This window comes from Nomascus leucogenys, chromosome 12, assembly GCF_006542625.1.
Source record: "Nomascus leucogenys isolate Asia chromosome 12, Asia_NLE_v1, whole genome shotgun sequence".
Lineage (NCBI taxonomy): Eukaryota > Metazoa > Chordata > Mammalia > Primates > Hylobatidae > Nomascus > Nomascus leucogenys.
The window spans coordinates 61,456,345-61,476,746 of NC_044392.1; the positions used below are offsets into that span (position 1 = coordinate 61,456,345).

The 20,402-nt window shown below is 43.6% G+C and overlaps 1 protein-coding gene across 4 annotated transcripts in view; it reads left to right on the forward strand.

Annotated features, from left to right (window-relative positions):
• The first annotated feature begins 10,733 nt into the window (after nucleotides 1-10,733).
• The window catches only part of TRIM33 (tripartite motif containing 33), a 124,118-nt gene continuing 114,449 nt past the window's right edge, over nucleotides 10,734-20,402 (forward strand). For 2 of the 4 annotated variants that reach the window (XM_012500551.2, XM_030824795.1), the window contains exon 1: nucleotides 10,734-11,380. In XM_012500551.2, coding sequence (XP_012356005.2) covers nucleotides 10,855-11,380 — 526 coding nt within the window. In that variant the 5' untranslated portion in view covers nucleotides 10,734-10,854. The remainder of the gene's footprint in view (nucleotides 11,381-20,402) is intronic. The other 2 variants (XM_030824796.1, XM_030824797.1) reach the window with 1 other exon arrangement.

The following is a 20,402-nucleotide window of genomic DNA, read 5'->3' on the forward strand; positions in this document are numbered from 1 at the left end:
GCACCTCTTAAATGAGGTTCTTATGAGCTGCTTCAGGGAGAAGGAAGAAGCAAGAGTGACCTACCTGCTTTTGCTGTTTTTTCAAATGCTAAGGTGCTATGTTTTAGGGTATCATGGCCGGAATCCCATTACTTTCAAATTATTCATTTATTTTTATCAGCTTGGACTCATTGTTTCCTGTTTTAGTCACTGGGTTATAATCCATTAGAATCACTATTTATTTTGATACTCAAATTGTTCCAGGTTTGGCTAATGGGAATCCATTCAAACTGACTTCTCTGACCTTTTAACATGTTGTGATCATTCTATAAGGACTACTTTACTTTCTGTCACAAGATATCCCAGGCTCATCTTGCATTTTCCTTGCTCCAGACTTGGGATCAGTTATTTCAGCAAAGCATTCTTTTTAAAGGAGAATAATATTTAAAAGCCAAGATCTGGGTACTGGTGTATTTGTTGCTATTGGGATATTGTTGCCCCTAAGCCTCTCAGTGGACAAGCCTAAGGAATATATGTATATACATACATACAAACATACACATACATACGTTTACATCTATATTATTTCTATAACTATCTATCTATATATTGACAGCCATGAGGACACAGAGATACCACAATTCCAATCCAGCACTACAAGGTTCATTTTTTTTTTTTTTTTTCTGAGGCAGAGTCTCACTCTGTCTCCCAGACTGGAGTGCAGTGGCATAATCTCGGCTAACTGCAACCTCCACCTCCCGGGTTCAAGTGATTCTCCTGTCTCAGACTCCTGAGTAGCTGGGATTACAGGCACCCACCACCATGCCCAGCTAATTTTTGTATTTTTAGTAGAGATGGGTTTTTGCCATGTTGGCCAGGCTAGTCTAGAACTCCTGACCTCAGTTGATCCGCCTGCTTCAGCCTCCCAAAGTGCTGGGATTACAGGCTTGAGCCACTGTGCCTGGCCTTAAGGTTCACTCTAATTTTCTCTTTCTACATTTGTACTTAAGAAGAATTTTTTGTTTGTTTTGTTTTGTTTTTGAGATGGAGTCTTGCTCTTGTCGCCCAGGCTAGAATACAATGGCTCGATCTCAGCTCACTGCAACCTCTGCCTCCCAGGTTCAAGTGATTCTCCTGCCTCAGTCTCCCAAGTAGCTAGGATTGCAGGCACCCGCCACCACGCCCGGCTAATTTTTTGTATTTTTAGTAGAGATGGGTTTTCACCATATTGGCCAGGCTGGTCTTGAACTCCTGACCTCAGGTGATCCACCTGCCTCAGCCTCCCGAAGTGCTGGGATTACAGGCGTGAGCCACCATGCCCGGCCAGGAGAATATATTTTTTAAATCATTTGTTTATTTGATCAATCTGCCTGTGTGTAAATAATCCCTCCTTGTTGCTGCCACATCTCTCCCTTTGTGGATGTCCTTCTCATTGTACTGGGATTCTGATGTGTAATGAAGGGTCACACCCCTGCACTGATGACCTACTTGACCTTCTTGGGCTATCCGTGCTGGGTAAGCCTCTCCCATGAAAGGCTGTTCCACTGGGCATCTTCCTTATCCTGTTCTGGTTCCAACACCCTGCACTGGCCTCCCTCCCACAAAGATGCCCTCTTGGGTGCTGATACTCAGGGCCAAGCTATCCCCCGTCTGGGCCACATTCCTCACCCTGTGCTCTGATGTCCCATGCTGGAGTGCTTCTGCCTCCACCTCATGTTGACCCCATGCCCTCACCCTGCTCTGGCTTTGACTGCCTCTGCTAGGTTATAGCCCCTGCACGGATGCCCTCCTCACCCTGCTTATGCTCCAAAACCCTGTGATGGACCCCCCCCACCCCCATGCTCTTCTCCTCACCCCATGTAGACTTGGGCACCCTGTCCTAGGCTGACTCTTCTCTCCCCAGGGATGCCCTGCTCAGTCTCTGACTCTCCACTCTGGATCACAGTGACCCTCCACCCCAGGCCCTGATACCTACATTTCTGATCCTACATTATTGCTTTAGGACTGAATTGTTGGGGAAGGGAAAAGGAAAGGGAAAGAAGAAGAGCTCAGTGGCTATTTTAAATATTTATCAGTCATAGCAGATAATGTTGATTGCTTTTTCAATAATTGTTCCTCTCACAAATTTTGTTTCTTGCAGCTAATTCTCACTGTCAAGCTAACCCTATTGGTGTCCCCTCTCCTAGCATACAGCCTTGCATCTATTGTGGAGGCTGTGCAGCCTCTTCCTACTCTTCTCCTCCTCATCTGCCAAGCCACAGAATTCTCTGCATCACTACAGTGCTCTTCTGTCTTCTTTCCCTTCATAGGGAGGCAGTGATATTCTTCCTCTTATCCAAGGCTAATCTACTCATCTTTGTTCTACAACCCATTTTCTTCCAGATTCCTAGGGAGTCTGCTTTATTAAAAGTTTCCTTTCTTTATTTTCAAGCTCTGTATCATTATTGGTTCTTTTTCTTAAGCAGAAACATGGTCAAATCTTTCCTGTCTTTTAAACAAAATAAACTCTCTTCAGAGGACTTGCACAATGAGTACAGAAAACATTTAATATGTGCAAACTCTTTTATCCACTTTAAAGAGTCTTTATTGTGGCTTGGCATAGTGGCTCATGCCTGTAATCCTAGCAATTTGGGAGGCTGAGGCAGGCAGATTGCTTGAGCCCAGGAGCTCGAGACCAGCCTGGGCAACGTAGGAAGACCTCATCTCTACAAAAAATACAAAAAACTAGCTGGACATAGTGGAGTGTACCTGTAGTCCCAGCTACTTGGGAGGCTGAGGTTGGAGGATCACCTGAGCCAGGGGAGGTCAAGGCTGTAGTGAGCTGTGATCTCACCACTACACTCCAGCCTGGGCAACAGAGTAAGACCCCATCTCAAAGAAAAGAATCATTTCTTAATTTTTTGAATATTTAATAAGCACCTACGTGCCCAGCACTGTGAATTTTATTTGCAGTAAAAGTAGATATCATCTCTGCTTTCATGGTGAGAGAGACAACTATAAATCAGATAACACTTATGAATGCATTATTACAAATCTAGACATTAGTGATAAAAGAAAATATGTGCTTCTATGTGTAAGGCCTTGTTCTAAATACTTCCCATGTATTAATTTAATCATTAAACAGCTTATTATATATACTGTGAATATAGTTAGTAACTATTATATACACTTTATAGATGATGAAACTGAGGCAGAAAGAGGTTACGTTTTCCAAGGTCATGAAGCCAGTAGGTAACAGAGCTGGAATTTAAACTTAAGACAGTCTGGCCCCTGCTCTTAACCACTAAACTCTACTGCTTCTCACAAATAGCTCTGAAGGAGACAAACGGGGATCTATGAAAACAGCTAACAAAGAAAACTGATTTAGACAGGAGCTTTTCTGAAGGATTACTACTTGAACTGAGACTCAAAGTTTGAGTAGGCATTAATTCTGTAAAGTGGGTGATGAGGAGGGGAAAGGGCTGGAGAAATGATCATTCCAGCTAGAGGACAGTATGTGCAAAAGGCCCAAGGGAAGAGGGAACATAGCACAGTGAAGAAACTGAAAGCCAGTGTATCTAGAATGTACAAAGCAAGTGGACAGCAGGGCATGGTGTGGTTGAAGAGGCAGTCCAGGTAAGATAATAAAGTCATAAACCCTTAAGGATTTTGTTCTTTGTCCTAAGAGCAATGGGAAGACATGGGAATGGCGGTTGGGGGAGGAGGGATCAGTTCCTTTTTGAAAAGATTACTCTCATTGCAGTTTCACAATGGATTGCAGGGGAGTCACAGTACACTCAGAGATAAGGGGGTGGCATTTTGAGGATGTTAAGTTGACATAGGGTGGTGACAGTGGACATTGAGACAAACGGAGGGATTTGGACAAATATTTAGGAAGTCAAATTGACAGGACTGGGTAATAGATTAGATACAAGGGGTCAGAAGTTGTAGGTTTCAAATATGACCCATCCTATATCCAATCTGCCATCCTATATCCAAAAAGCCAGTTGATTTCTTTTTTTTTTTGAGACAGAGTCTCACTCTGTTGCCCAAGCTGGAGTGCAGTGGCATGATCTTGGCTCACTGCAACCTCTGCCTCCCAGGTTCAAGTGATTCCCCTGGCTCAGCTTCCCATGTAGCTGGGATTACAGGCACGCGCCACCATGCCTGACTAATTTTTGTATTTTTAGTAGAGATGGGGTTTCGCCATGTTGGCCAGGCTGGTCTCAAACTCCCGACCTCAGGTGATCCACCCGCCTCAGCCTCCCAAAGTGGCATGAGCCACCATGCCTAGCCCAGTTGATATATTTTCTAAATATCTTTATTTCTAGTGCTACTAAGAGAATGTAATACTATCCACTGAGATAGGGAATGTGGAAGAAGATCAGGAGGTTTGGGGGAAGATTATTGAGTCTTGGACATGCTGAGTTTGAGATGCTTTTAAGACATCCACATGGAAACATTAAATAGACAGTTGTCAAGATGGGCCTGGACCTCAAAGAACAGCCCTGGGCTGAAGATATACACTTGGGAGTTATCATTACATAGATGGTAAATGAACCCGTGGCATGGATGAGTTTGCCAGCAAAAGAAACTTGATTAAGAGAAGGGAATCTAGAGTTGAGAAAGCCCAACATGTAATAAGTTTATGCTCAGGAAAGGGTTAACTGGATTGCTCAAACCTTGCACATTCCGAAGAAAGGTTTGTCTTTAGAACTGCCTTTGACTAACTCCTGGGAAATAACTTCCAAGTCCTTGGAATACTCAGTCTAATGAGTATTTTTGTATGCCTGAGGCCTTGGGTCACACTGTATCAGTTTGACCTCTGAGGCATGGAGTCTGAGTAGTTGAGGTGAATCGTGTGGGTGTTGCACGCATATGTGACTGACCCCCAATACAAAAACTCTGGACACTAGGGCTTAGGTAAGTTTCCCTGGCTGGCAACACTTCATGCATGTAGTCACACTTCTAATTAATGAGAATTAATGCTCGTAAAGCTCTAATGGGAAGGGACATTTGAGTTTGTTTCCTCCTGGATTTTGCTTCATGTGCTTTTTCCCTTTGTTGATTTTAATCCGTATCCTCATACTTTAATAAACATAAGCACAGCAGATTTTCTGAGTCCTGTGAGTTCTAGAAAACCATTGAACCTAAGTGTGGTCTTGGCGACACTGACAGTGCATAAAAGAGAAATAGCAGTCCAAGGGATAGGAGGAAAACCAGCAGACTGTGGTGTCATGAGAACCAAGGAAGTGATTCCAGAAGGGGGAGTGGCCAACAGTGTTAAATCTCCCAAGAAAACAAGTAAGGTTAGGGATAAAATATGTTCACTGGAGGCCAGGCGCGGTGGCTCACACTTGTAATCCCAGCACTTTGGGAGGCCTAGGCAGGTGGATCACCTGAGGTCAGGAGTTCGAGACCAGCTTGGCCAAAACAGCGAAACCCCATCTCTACTAAAAATAAAAAAATTAGCCAGGCGTGGTGGCGGGTGCCTGTAATCCCAGATACTCAGGAGGTTGAGGCAGGAGAATCACTTGAACCCAGGAGGCAGAGGTTGCAGTTAGCCAAGATCGTGCCACTGCCCTCCAGCCTGGGGAACAGGGCGAGATTCGTCTATTAAAAAAAAAAAAAGTTCACTGGATATAAAATTATGGAAGTAATTAGTGGCCTTAGCAAAAGATGTTTTGGTAAAGTGATGGGAGTGTAAGCCAGGCCAGAGTGGACTGAGGGATGAATGGGATGTGAGGAAATAGAGATTTTTATTTTATTATTAATTATTACTTTTAGAGACAGGGTCTCAGTCTGTCACCCAGGTTGGAGTACAGTGGCACAATCACAGCTAACTGCAGGTTCAAACTCTTGGGCTCAAGAGATCCTCCTACCTCAACCTCCGAAGTAGCTAGGACTACAGATAAGACATTACACCTGTCTAATTTTTAAAACATTTTTTGTAGAGATGGGGGTCTTGCTATATTGCCCAGGCTAGTTGCAACCTCCTGGTCTCAAGTAACCCTCTAGCCTTGGCCTCCCAAAGCACTGGGATTACAGGCATGAGCCACAGTGCCTGGTCATGGAAATAGGGATCTTTAGAAAAAAAAAAAAAAAAAGGAAAAAATTGCATGTTAATTTCACTTTTTTAAAATTTGTAGTAGCAAAATAATCAAAACAATAATCCATATGGAATACTTTAAATTTGCATATTAAAAACTTTTACAATGGGCATATTCTTTGAATCAACAATTCTTTTAGGAATATTCAGAAGAAATAATTAGATATGCAAATAATGCATCACAATGCTTATCACAGTATTGTTTATAATAGTAAAAAATTGAAAACAATCTTATTGTCTATGAATAGATAATACATTACAGTACATTCACATAAAGAAGTCTATTTATTGTTGAGCTATATTTTACTGGTTGCAAAAATTAAGAGATAATGTGTGTGAAAGCACTTTGTCAACTGTAAACTGCTGTTCAAATGTGGTGTTTATTACTAGAATTACAGTGTGCTCCTGAAAGGCCTTAGAGACATAGAAAAGCCAATAGATAGTAATTAGACCCAGAACTCTGCTATCTGTCCTGCTTTTCTTGGTACTAATAGCTCTCATTCAGACAACAGAGTACCTAGAAGTCAAAGTGTACTTGGTACGCCATGGAATGATGAGAACTAAACTTTACATTATTTTTAAAATTTGTATTAATAATTTTTTTTTGTAGAGATGGGGGTCTTGCTATGTTGCCCAGGCTGGTCTTGAACTACTGGCCTCCAGTGATCCTTCTGTTTTCCCCCAAAGTGCTGGTATTACAGGTGTAAGGCACCACAGCCAGCTGAGAAGTGAACTTTAAAAGATAAAATGTCACCTTTAGATCCTCTGGCCTCACCCATTGGTGAGTGCAAGTATTGTACATTTACAGAAATATCCCAGATTTCATCTGCAGCTCAGCATCCTTCTGCTGGTTCTCATGTACTCTTCTCTTCCTGCTGTTCAGCATGGCTGCTCTGTCCAGAAGGTGCAGACCAGCCTTTGCAAATCTTCACGCTACCCTTGGGCTACTGCTTTGCTTTTGCCAACCTCCTGTGCCCAGATGATGGACACACCGTGTTCTCACCACTGCTTACCTACCGGGGTCACTCACCTCCAACGCCCTTTCTCTTTCCTAGACAACTGGAAAACTCCTTCCACTATTGTTTACGAGCAACTTAGAGGAGTTTTCTTCATAGCAGAACCGCTATGAACCTCCTAAGAGCTCTTTCCTTTATTTCAGAACTGTGTTTTTCTGATAATGCTCAGACCAGAAGAACAAGGGATAGTAGCCTAGGTCAGGAAAACGGCTGGACACAGCCTCTACCTATACCTGCTGCTCAGTTTGGGCCATAGCATGATTCCTCTTCTTGAAATTTTCTCTCAGTGGCATGTTTCTCTTGCCAGTTGTTTCCTTCAGGGAACTTTGGGTTTACTTTAACATCCATGTTCACCATGTGCTGGGTGCTGCTATTAACATTTTACAAATATTGTTTGTGAGACAACCTTGAGGTAGGTCCTACCAGTAGCAAACACCCTTTCATGACTGAGGGAACTGAGGCAAGCTAAGTAAGTTTCCCTAAATCACATAGCTAGTAGGTGATGGAACCAGATTCAAATCAAGCATTTTGTCCCAGGGCATAATGAACCCCATGCTATGCAGTCTATTAGACAAGTTTGTGCATTATCGTATCTCAGCCTCATCTGTGGACTTATTTCATAGTTTCTCCTGCAAGATTTCTGGGCTCCCACAGAAAATCAAGGATGTAGCTGGGTCTGTTTCAATGATCCTAAATATTTCATGAGTTACACTCCAGGCACTGCCTTCTCAGAGTACACAGTGAACTTCATGGGGGCTGTTTCCATCCTATATAAATGATATAGTTTTCAAAAACAACATTTTTATTCTAGATTTTTATAAAGGCAAAAGTAGCAGGCATCAAAAGGTTAAGAAAACTCATGGAAGAAAACTTTTGGTTGAGAAATTCAGTCCATTAGCTTATTTTTTTGAAGTGAATTTTAGAAGTATTTATGATTTATACTCCATATTTTTCACCACCTTTACAGATTCTAACCTGGTCCAACCAACCGAGTTATTACCCTATTAGCCCCCTAACTGGTCTTCCTTATTCCACTGGCCCTTTACAGGTGATTCCTCTAGGAAGCAGCCACAGTGACTCTTCACAATTCTGCTTTGAGTCTTTGCTCAAAACCCATCCAAGGCTTCCTATCTGACTCAGTGGTCCTAAGGCTAGGGTATGAGTACTCCTGGGGTACTTCAGTGAAGGAAAATTTTCCAAGGGGGACATAAAAAAGTAAGGGTAGTTTTAAGGGAATTAATCCATCATATATGTGAGTGTGTAGATACACACATGTATACATATATAGTTTTTAATGCAGTAAAGTCTGTGGCAATGAAAAATGGAGTTGATACAGGACCTTATCTCATTCTAGCAATGTTATATGCATTCATGCCTACTCGAACTAATTAGGGGAAGGGGGAAGACTCCCAGCCATCTCATTAAAACATTCCCAATACTTTTTCATGTTTAAAAATATATAACATTTTAATATCCTTTAAAAAATGGATAGTATTAAGCCACTTTAGCGTTTACTTCCCTATTAGATGAAAAATAATTTTTAAACGTCAGTATTACAGAATGTCACAAATTACACTCTGCAACTACTTAAACTTCTGAAAAAATTTAGTCAACTTATAATGTTTGAGGAAAGAAAACAGCTTTCCAAAATTCTTTTAAAGGGCACAAAAGTTAAAAAAAAATTGACCATTTCTGTACATGACCTGGCTCCCTTAATAACTCTCTTATCTCATGTCCTACTATTCTCTCCCTTGCTCAGGCCACTCCAGCCACACTGACTCCTCCTCTAACAAGCCAAGAATCCATTTCCCTCAGGCCCTTTGCACTTGCTATGTGTTCCTCTACCTGCTCTTCTGCAAGACAGGTTCCTTTATCTCATCAACAGGGGCCTTCTTCAATCACCTCTAATCCCTTTTACCCCACTTATTTTTTTCTTCACAGCACTTACCTCTCCCTGGCATACATCTATTCTCAATCTTTCTCTATTAGATTGTAAACCCCTTGAATGCAGGGAGCTCCTCTGTTTTGTAATCCCAGTGTGTCTCTAAAACACTATGACAATAAAGAGGTCAGGAAACATTTTTGAATAAGTTTTAAAAAATTTTCAGGAGGCTGGGCGCAGTGGCTCATGCCTGTAATCCTAGCACTTCCAGCGGCTGAGGCAGGCCAATCGCTCGGGCCCAGGAGTTTCAGCCTGGGCAACATGGTGAGACCCCAGCCTCTTCAAGATCAGCTAAGGCATGGTGGCGTGCATCTACGGTCCCAGGTAATTGGGAGGAGCACGGCTTGAGCCTGGGAAGTCGACCCTGCAGTGAAATGTGATCACGCCACTGCACTTCAGCCAGGGTGACAGAACGAGGAGGTCTCAAAAAAAAAAAAGTTTTCACGTGGTTTAAGGACTTACAGCACCTTTCTTGGGAACAATAACAGGAGACCAAAGCATTTCATGATCTTAACACTAAAACAGTTGTTGCACTATATAAAATCCTCCAAATACCTTTTCTTTTTTCCAAATAAAAAGGCAACTTTCTGAAAGCTTTTCCTTTTTTTTTGAGACGGAGTTTCGCTCTGTCGCCCAGGCTGGAGTGCAGTGGCGCAATCTCGGCTCACTGCAGCCTCCGCCTCTTGCCGGGTTCAAGCCATTCTCCTGCCTCAGCCTCCTGAGTAGCTCGGATTACAGGCGCACGCCCTCACACCCGGCTAATTTTTATATTTTTAGTAGAGACGGGGTTTCACCATATTGGCCAGGCTGGCCACGAACTCCTGACCTCAAGTGATCTGCCCGCCTCGGCCTCCCAAAGTGCTGGGATTACAGGCGTGAGCCACTAAGCTTCTACTACCATTGTTGTAAGGGCATTTGTCACCCAGCTCAACCCAGGACACTTAAAGTGGGACCTCAGAAGGACGCAGTATTGGTTATATCCGTGGCTCTCCAAACTGACATACATTAGAATCAGTTGAAGGGACTTTTCCCCCTCGGTCGGCTCTCTCCCTCACTTCCTGATTCAGGTCTGGGGACTGGCCCTGGCACCTCTGCTTCGAAAAACTCCTCCGTTGATTCTGATACGTATAGCAACTCCTGAGAATCACCTTAAGATGCCATAAATAGCTGCTAAAGAGTTTCTTCCTCACTCGGTCTTTTCAGCCTATTTCTGGTAGATCCTCAGTTCAAAAACAAAAAGCAAAAGCAAAAACAAACAAACAAAAAGCCCCGCTTTAGTGCTCCACTGCCACCCAAATGAACGCGGCTGGTCTACGCACAGCAGAGACCCAGGAGGCGCTGGCCATCGAGCGGCGCGGCAGGTGAAGCTTCCGCGGAGACGCCCGGGACACGCTCGCAGGGACCGGAACCGGCCCGGCTTCCACTCTGACGTACGCACCACCGCTGTGTCGGAGTTCATAACCAACCCCACCCAAAGGCTACCAAGCGTCAACGACCTCTGGCTTTAAAAATCTCCCTTCGGGTTAAAGAGCCGCGGCACTGACGCAAAGCACCGGCTTCGAGGGTCCGGGACCGCTCCGCGCCCGCGCACCGAGTTCCCGCCTCCCTCGGGAGGAGGCCCGTGCGTACGTGCGCGTGCCGCAACCGCCCTCCTTCAAACGCGCGACGCGAGGGCGGGGGCGCTGCGTGCGCGCGCGCTCTCGTTGGTTCGCTCTCTCGCTCGCTCTCGGCTGCCGCTCTTGCTGCGGCTGCGGCTGGGGCTGGGGGCGGCGGCGGCGACGCGGGCGGCGGGCGGCGCGGGGCGGTCCGGCGGGTTCAAAGAGGAAAACATGGCGGAAAACAAAGGCGGCGGCGAGGCTGAGAGCGGCGGCGGGGGCAGCGGCAGCGCGCCGGTAACTGCCGGGGCCGCCGGGCCCGCGGCGCAGGAGGCGGAGCCGCCTCTCACCGCGGTGCTGGTGGAGGAGGAGGAGGAGGAAGGCGGCAGGGCCGGCGCTGAGGGCGGCGCGGCCGGGCCCGACGACGGGGGGGTGGCCGCGGCCTCCTCGGGCTCGGCCCAGGCTGCTTCATCCCCTGCGGCCTCAGTGGGCCCTGGAGTTCCCGGGGGCGCAGTATCGACGCCGGCTCCAGCTCCAGCCTCGGCTCCCGCTCCGGGTCCCTCGGCAGGGCCGCCTCCTGGACCGCCAGCCTCGCTCCTGGACACCTGCGCCGTGTGTCAGCAGAGCTTGCAGAGCCGGCGTGAGGCGGAGCCCAAGCTGCTGCCCTGTCTTCACTCCTTCTGCCTGCGCTGCCTGCCCGAGCCGGAGCGCCAGCTCAGCGTGCCCATCCCGGGGGGCAGCAACGGCGACATCCAGCAAGGTGAGCCGGAGGCCCTGCCTGGCATCTGGGCCGCAAGGGATTTGCGCAACCCTAGAGGAGCTGGGGACGGAGGTGCTGGGGCCTGGGGCTGCTCGGACAGGCGCGATCCCAAGGGGTCTCTAAGGTGAAAGACTCGCCCCTGGGACACTTTCCAGAGAAGCTGGACCGCAAGAGATAAGGGGAGCATGAAGGGAGGGGTGCCGGCTGCGAGAGGCTGGGGGAGGGGACACTGGCTGCGAGGGAGGGTTTGTGATGTGCGGAACCTGGCCGAGCGCTGGTTCTGGAGCTGGCAGACCCGTACAGTGAGAGAAGGGAGATTTGGGAAACACGTTGTGAGGAAACGTTTTGGCTGGAAGGGCCCGGGCCAGCGAGGTGTTGAGGAAGTAGGTAAGAGGTAAGGGCAGTGAAGATGGATTGCTTTGGAGGGAGGGGACTCGGCCTGTTAGCAGATAGGAGAGAGGAGGACTATGGATTAAATGGAGGTGGATAATATGTTGGAGAGCATGGGGTCCAGAGAAGGCGCCTGGCAGAAAATTGTAAGATGACATTGGGAAGGAGAAACTAGGAAGGTGGATTGCATGGTTAGGGAAAATCCTAAGGTTTGGGGATGAAGGAGAAATGAACTTTGAAGGAAATTGAGAGTTTAGGGAAAGCTGGGCATGAATTTGTTTTAGCTAATTGGACGTTAATGAGCCCCTAGTGTTGGGGCACTGTGCTAGGATTGAATAAAGTACTCAAGACTTCATTCACAGTCTAACAGGAGAAACATGTAACTTGCAGCAGTGGAGGTGAGTCCTCAGTACAATGGTTGTGGCACAATAGAGGAAAGGTCAGGGAAACTTCACAGGAAAGGAAATCCATGAACAGGTTTCTTGAGGAATGAGTACCTCATTGGGTTGGAGGGTGTTCAGGCCACAGGACACCCTTCTACATCCCTGGAACTAAAGAATGTGTAAGGTGATTGGTGGAAATTAGATTAGATTGATGGGCTGAAAAGATAAAGGTTTCACAGTCTAACTCTTGGGATCCAGGTGTAAGGACTTAAGAATATTTTGGGATTTTTTCTTTTTTCTGGCAAGGTCTCTTATGTGAGACGTTTATCAGGGTCTGAGTTAACTCTATGAAACACGTTAATGTTTCTACATTGAAACATATGAATGTCACGCTAATGGAATAGACGATAAATAACCTCCCAACATTCACAGTGGGTTCTGTTGCAAACCAATGAAAAAAATTAAAATTTCAAAGCTTTTGAATTTCGGAACTGTAGGTAAGGGATTGTGGAGCTGCACTAAAGGGCTTGGAATTCATCCTGTAGAGTGTATCCTCGACATTGTGGACTAAAGGATGTTCCTGGAGGGCTTTCATATCAAGAGGATAAAAGGATCAGATTTCTGATCCAGAAAGATCACTTAGGGCACTTGAGGGGTGAGGGAAGGCAAGGCTGGAGACAAGGAGACCAGTTAGGAGAATCCTGGCGGTTATCTAGGAAAGAAATTAACATTTGGAATGGGTAGTAAAGGAATGATATATCAGGTATTACAGAATGAAGCATTTTGGTTTGGGGGAACGGTAGGGTTTGGAAATCTACTTTGCCATCTCCTACTTACGACTTGGTCAGATGACCTTTTCTTAGCTTCAGTTTTCTCATTTGTGAAACGGGAAAAAAGTATATAACCTCATAGGGTTATTGAGAGAATGAAGTAAGATAAAATGTGTAAAGTGATTGGTACGTGGTAGTTACTAATGAAATGGTAGCTAGTATATTAATAGTAGTAACTAATAGTGGCCATGGGAATGGAGGGACGGGGGGAGTGTATTGAGATTGGTGTGAGGGAGACAAACATGTAGAATTCCACATTTTTTGTTTGGTGGATGGCAATGCTATTAATACATATTCAGACACTGAAGCAGGGCTGGGGTGAGGGTGAGGGCTGGGGTGTAGGGAGGATAAAATGTTTTCAGATTGGGATGTTTTGGGTTTCTAGCATTATTGGGACATGTAGGTAAGAATGTTAAGAGTAAGGCTTTGGTTGTTGGAGAATCTACTAATTGTTAATAGGTGTTCAGAGGATGACTGCTGGTGGTCTATGCACCCATGAGCATAGTAAGACACATAGGATTCAGTGTTCTTGTGGGAACCTGGGTTAGGTGAGAGATTTAGAGGGAACCCAAAGATACAGATTATGTTTGACTGATGTGGCTGAGGGACTGAGGTTATGAAATTGGCTCTCTGAAATTTATGAAGGAGAGAGAATAGTATGTAAATCCCCTCTTCATTTCTTTATCCTTTCTTTTTGAAGGAGGAGGAGTAAGTGGAAGGGACTAACCAAATGCTGTCAATCTTAAGTAATATTTCTCTCTAACCAATATCTAAAACAAATTGAGTCTGGAATCCACCATGTTTTTGGTTAAAAAATTTTTTTTTTTGAGACAGAGTCTCGCCCTGTTGCCCAGGCTGGAGTGCAGTGGCTCGATCTCGGCTCACTGCAGCCTCTGCCTCCCAGGTTCAAGCGATTCTTGTGCCTCAGCCACCCAAGTAGCTGAGATTACAGGCGCATATCACCACACCTGGCTAATTTTTTTTATTTTTAGTAGAGATGGGGTTTTGCCATATTGGTCAGACTGGTCTTGAACTCCTGGCTTCAAATGATCTGCCTGTTCAGCCTCCCAAAGTCCTGGGATTACAGGCATAAGCCACCGTGCCCAGCCATCCACCATGTTTTTAGATAGTCTAGAAAGTAATTTGTCAGTATTAACTCCTATATACCATTCTGCTTTGCTCTTTAAAAAGATCAAGCTGTGCTGGAAAGAACACTAGATTGGGTGTTAGGGGACATAGTTCAGCTCCTTAGCTGTTTTACGCTAAAGGGAGTTCATACTGTTTTTGTCCTTCAGTTTACCTCTAAAATGTAGCTGATAGTTGTTTACTTATATCTCACTAAGGCAAATAATAAATGTGAAAATGCTTTGTAACTGAGAAATGCTTCAACAATACAGGATATTATTGATCAACCTCAGATATCATCTTCTCTGGTCTGGAGATCATAACTAGTGGTTTTAATTCACTGTCTTTTTCAAGTGATTTTGAAACAATGATGAGTATAATGCCCTCCTGCCTAACTGGTCTTTTCCTGTTTCTCTTAATACATTTATTCACACCCTCTGGCTGTTCTCTCTAGATCAACAGTTCTCAGAGTGTGGTTCCTGGATCAACAGCATCAGCATCATCTGTGACCTTGTTAGGAATACAGATTCTTGGGCCGCATTCCAGACCTCCTGACCAGTAGTCTCGTTTAACAAGCTCTCCAGGTGATTCTGATTCACGCTTAAGTTTGAGAACCACTGTCTTGAATGAAGGGCTCCTCACTTCAAATGTCTCCTCAGACTTTGACTTCTCATTTTAAAGTAGTCCTCCAGGTCGCTCTCTGATATATCATCTTTTTTTCTTTGTAGAACAGCTAAAATCTAAAATGTTTATTTTTGTTTACTTGCCTGTCTCACTTTGCACTAGCATATTGTAGACTGTTCAATAAATAAGTTTTGAGTAAATAAGAATCACTGGAGAGCTTATTAAAATTCTAACTTGGGAGTTTCTTCAGAGACTGGTTTAGTTGATTTGGTGATGACTCCATGTGCCTGCATTTTTAAAAGGTGCCCTGTGATTTTGATGCTGGTGGTACCACCACACTTTGAGGAACATGGATTTAAATATTTTGAGGAGAAAGTATGATCTGTTTACTGTTGGAGTATTTGCAAAGTCAACATAGATAAATTAGTTAATATTGAATCTCAATAGTGAGCTTTTTAAAGTGTTTTTGTGATTTTTTGGGGGGTGCTTTTTCAGGTTGAGGCAGAATAGCTATCAGTAGTGGGTATATATACGTTTGTACTTTATCAATAAAAATACAGATTTGCTACTCAGGAGGCTGAGGCAGGAGGATCACTTGAGGCCAAGAGTTCAAGATCAGCCTGAGTAACATAGCAAGACCCTGTCTCAAAAAATCTTTTTTTAAATAGGAATCATATTGATGCATCTGAACAAACTCTCAGATGAACTCTTGAAGGAGATGAGGCTACCTCTGAGATGGCACAATGATGCAGCTGAAGAAATGAATTGGTATTAAGTTGCATTGGATTCTGCTATTTTTTTTTTTTTTTTGAGACAGAGTTTTGCTCTTGTCACCCAGGCTGGAGTGTAATGGTGTGATCCCAGCTCACTGCAACCTCCACCTCCTGGGTTCAAGCGATTCTCCTGCCTCAGCCTCCCCAGTAGCTGATATTATAGAGATCCACCACCATGCCTACCTAATTTTTTGTATTTTTAGTAGAGACAGGGTCTCATCATGTAGGCCAGGCTGGTCTCGAACTCCTGACTTCATGTAATCCGCCTGCCTTGGCCTCCCAAAGTGCTGGGATTATAGGCGTGAGGTACCACCTGGCCTGGGTTCTGCTATTAATTAGCTACGTAACCCTTGGGCAAGGAACCTAGGAAGTCTCTCCAGGTCTTTTGCAATATGAAGAGGCTGAGTTCCTATCCTGTTAGGTTATATGATTCTGTTGTCTTTTATGCTAACATTCTGTATGTACATACGTTTAATGTCCTTATAGTTTGTGGGGAGTAATAATGGAATCACCATGGAAAAATCATTCTGTTACTGAATTCTTCAACTTACTATGGACTGGACACAGTGGCTCATGCCTGTGATCCCAGCACTTTGGGAGGCTGAGGCGGGCAGATCGCTTGAGGTCTAGAGTTCGAGATCAGCCTGGCCAACATGGCGAAACCCCGTCTCTACAAAAAATACAAAAATCAGCTGGGCGTGGTGGCAGGCACCTGTAATCCTAGCTACTCGGGAGGCCGAGGTAGGAGAATCGCTTGAATCTTGGAGGCGGAAGTTGCAGTGAGCTGAGATCACGCCACTGCACTCCAGCCTGGGCGATAGAGTGAGAAGCCGTCTCAAAAACAAAACAAAACAAAAAAACTTACTATGAGAAGTCTGAGATGGCAACAATCATGTGTAAGTGGGAGGGAAAACCTCTGAGTGTAGTGTGAAGAGCACTTCCTCATAGTGTTTCTGTCTGCTTATCACAGACCATGCTGAGCCACTCTGAGGAGTCTTCTGTTTGAGCCCTTGGAATTTGTTGTCCCTGGAGTGTGTATACTGTATGACAGTTCTGGCCTCAGTGTGACTTAACTGGTTTGGGGACTTTTTAGGCTCTACTTTTTCTGACTGTCCTCTTCAACAGAAACAAGCTTGAGTGTTTGAATGATCATGTGGTACTACATCAACAACCAGTCATTAAAGATGTGTCCAAGAGTGCTGAAATACTTCTCACAACTTCTGTCTAGCATTGTGGTCAAACTACCTGAATTCATTTTTGAGCTCTACCATTTACTACTGGAATGACCATGGATAAGTTACTTAACATCTGTAAATTGGGAGTAATAATTATACCTACATCAGAGTTTTTGTGAGAATTAAGAGAGTTAATGTGTTGCAAGGTACATTTATTGGGAGCTTACATGGGAAGCCCCCAATAAACTGCAGTAGTGTTATTTCGGTGATTTTTCATTTGTCCCCCCATTGTCTTTGTGACTATCTCACAGTAAACAGAAGAGGCAGGGGGGTAAATTGTGGTTTTAAAGGCTTTTCTGATGTCTACTGATATATACAGCATGCATGATAAATCATTTGAGTTCCAAATCTTTCTAGTTACCTAGAACTTGTAAAACTTATAAACTCATGTCCTAAATCCTAAGTCTTTATAATGTCTAGTATAATGACATCAAAAGCCCTAGTTAAGGGAGTTTAATTACTTTTACTTTTCTCATGGATACTGCTCTCAGTGGGTCCTAAATGAGAGTATCTTAAAGTAGTGATTCCCAAAGTGTGGGCCACAGAATGCTGGGGTGGGGGTGATGGTAGTGACCGTGTCACTGAGACCCTTTTAGAGGTGCACAAGTTTAAAGCTATTTTCATAGTTACACTAATTTGATGTTCGCCTTATTCACTGTGCTGACATTTATATTAATGGTGCAAAAGCAATGATGGATAAAACTGCCGTCACCTCTGCGTGAATTAAGATGGTGAGTGACTCCATTTGGGAGGCCGAGGTGGGTGGATTGCTTGATTCCAGGAGTAGGAGACTAGTCTGGGCAACATGATGAAACCCTGTGTCTACAAAAAATACAAAAAAATTAAACAGGCATGGTAGTGTGTGCCTGTAGTCGCAGCTACTCAGGAGACTGAAGTGGGAGAATCGCCTGAGGCAGGGAGTGTCGAGGCTGCAGCGAGCCATGATTGTGCCATTGTACTCTAGCCTCCGCAATGGCGTGAGACCCTGTCTTTTAAAAAAAAAAAAAAAAAAAAGGGATAATGGCTCCAAGCCATACTATAAAAGTCATTGCATGTTTACTTTCACACACTTAGAGAAAAAACAAAAACCTATGTCATTGTCACTTAATATCCTTTATGAAACAGTAACAATTACTATATTAAATTTTGATCTTTAAAGCTCTGTGTGATGAAGTGGGAAATGTGCCTAAAATGCTTCTGCTGTGGACGAAAGTGCAAGAAGAGTACTTGTGCAGTTTTTTGAGTTCCAAGCTGAATTTGCTTTTTTTCATAGAAAACTATTTTTACTTGAAACTTTGGTTTTACGTAAAAACTGTGTTTAGGCATGGGTATTTGGCAGCCATTTTCTCAAAAGTGAATGAATTGAGCCTGTCATTTCCAGGAAAACAATTGACATATGTTGCCAGTGATAAAAATTGAGATTTTAAATGAAAATTAGAATTTTGGAAAATTGGTATTTGCTGCCATGAGCTGGTCAGTTTCTCGGTATTTAAAGACTTTCCTGAAGAGATTGGTGGTGATATTAATGAGCATGAATTTTTCGATATTGTGTAATGTCAACATTTCAAAGATCTGTGTAGTTTATTGCAATATATTCTAAATGAGAAATGCATAAGTGCAAAACAGAGCAACAATAAATTGATTGTATTTTATTTTATTATTTTTATTTTTTGAGATGGAGTCTTGCTTTGTCGCCCAAGCTGGAGTGCAGTGGCGCTATCTTGGTTCACCGCGACCTCCGCCTCCTGAGTTCAAGCAGTTCTCCTGCCTCAGCCTCCCAAGTAGCTGGGATTACAGGCACACACCACCACGCCCAGCTAATTTTTGTATTTTTAGTAGAGATGGGGTTTTGCCATGTTGGCCAGGCTGGTCTTGAACTCCTGACCTCAGTTGATCTGCCCACCTCAGCCTCCCAAAGTGTTGGTATTACAGCCATGAACCACCACGCCTGGCCAATAAATAGATTTTAACGCAAGAGAGTAGTAAAGCTTATTTTTAAGGTTTGAGATGCCACATTGCAACTGATGTTTAAAAAATAAATATACTTCTTCAGTTTTTGTGTTATATCAAAGAAAAATATCCACACAGTGATCTGAAAAGGGTATTAAAATCTGCTTTTCCCTTTTCTTAGATACTTAGCTGTGTGACGCCAGATTTTCTTTATATTCTTCAAAGAAACAACATATTGAAACATTAAATGCAGAAGCACGTATCCAGCCATATTCTATTAAACCACATGTTAAAGAGATCTTTAAAATGTAGCACAATGACACTATTAATTTTTTTTTGTTTTAGGAAATACAGTTATTTCTGATTTTTAAAAGTGTTGTTTAAACCTGTCGTGCCGGACATGGTGGCTCATGCCTGTAATCCCAGCACTTTCGAAGGCTGAGGTGGGAGGATCACTTGAGCCCAGGAGTTCAAGATCAGCCTGGGGAATATAGTGAGACTCCGACTCCACAAAAAATAAAAAAATTCTCTGAGTGTGGTGGTGTGTGCCTGTAGTTCCAGCTACTCAGGATGCTGAGGTGGGAGGATCACTTGAGGCCGGGAGGTTGAGGCTACAGTGAACTGTAATTATGCCGTTGCACTCCAGTCTGGGTGACAGAGTGAGACTGTGTCTCAGAAAACAAAACCAGTAATAAAATAAACGTCATTTTAACATTTTAAAATTTAAGATTCATCTTTAATTCATCTTGTAATGAATTAAAATATATTTAAAACATCCATTTTCATTACACATTTGATGGTCATACCCCATCTAAACAAAAGCTCTTTGTGTTCCTCGGTAACTAAGACTGTTAAGAGAGGTCCCGAGACCAGAAAGTTTGAGCCCTGCTCTGTTAAAGGACATTAAGAAAATGATAATGTCTCAGAGTCTTTGGGCTAGTGGGAAGAATGTCAGATCATAAAATAGTAGGTGACAGATTTATACATTTATAGTTCTTCATTTTGGAGTACCCATAACAGTTCAGAAAAAGCCTCCCCTTAGTAAAATGTAAAAATGAAGAAAGTACTTGTTAACTGAAGTTAAACCGTTAAAAATAGCTCACTATAGGTCTACTGATTTTTTTCATGTTTATGACAGTCTGTCTAAGCCAGCCTCAGAGATTGGGCTCAGGATGATAGATAAATTAACCTCTGTCTCTTCTTTGGCCGCAAATTGCACCTCTATCCCTAGCCATTCAACTCACGGGGAAGTGGGAAAAAGAACAAGGATGGATAAACATAAATATACCATTTTTAGAAAAATATTTAAAGCCTATGCCCCAGTGATGAGTAAACAGCATGCACTATATTGTACTAATGAGTACATTTGAATGCTTATTATATGCTATTTATGTTCCTTTTGTGAATTATTTGTCCATGTGTTTTATGTTTTTCTTTAGATAGCTTACATTTTGTTTTGATTTACAAGAATTCTTGACAAATTCTGTATAGTGATCCTTTGTTGATGATGTAGGTTGAAGATTTATTCTGAGCCTATGTCTTGGTGTGGTAGCCAGCCTCTAAGATGGCCCCTTGTTCCTTTTCTCCTGTTATTCACACTGTTGTATGGTTGCTGTCCAGTTGCTCAAGGCTGGTCTCTGTGACTAAGAGAATATAACAGAATTAATAGTGACTTTATTAAAAAGTCATTAAAGGCATATATACAGTTTTTT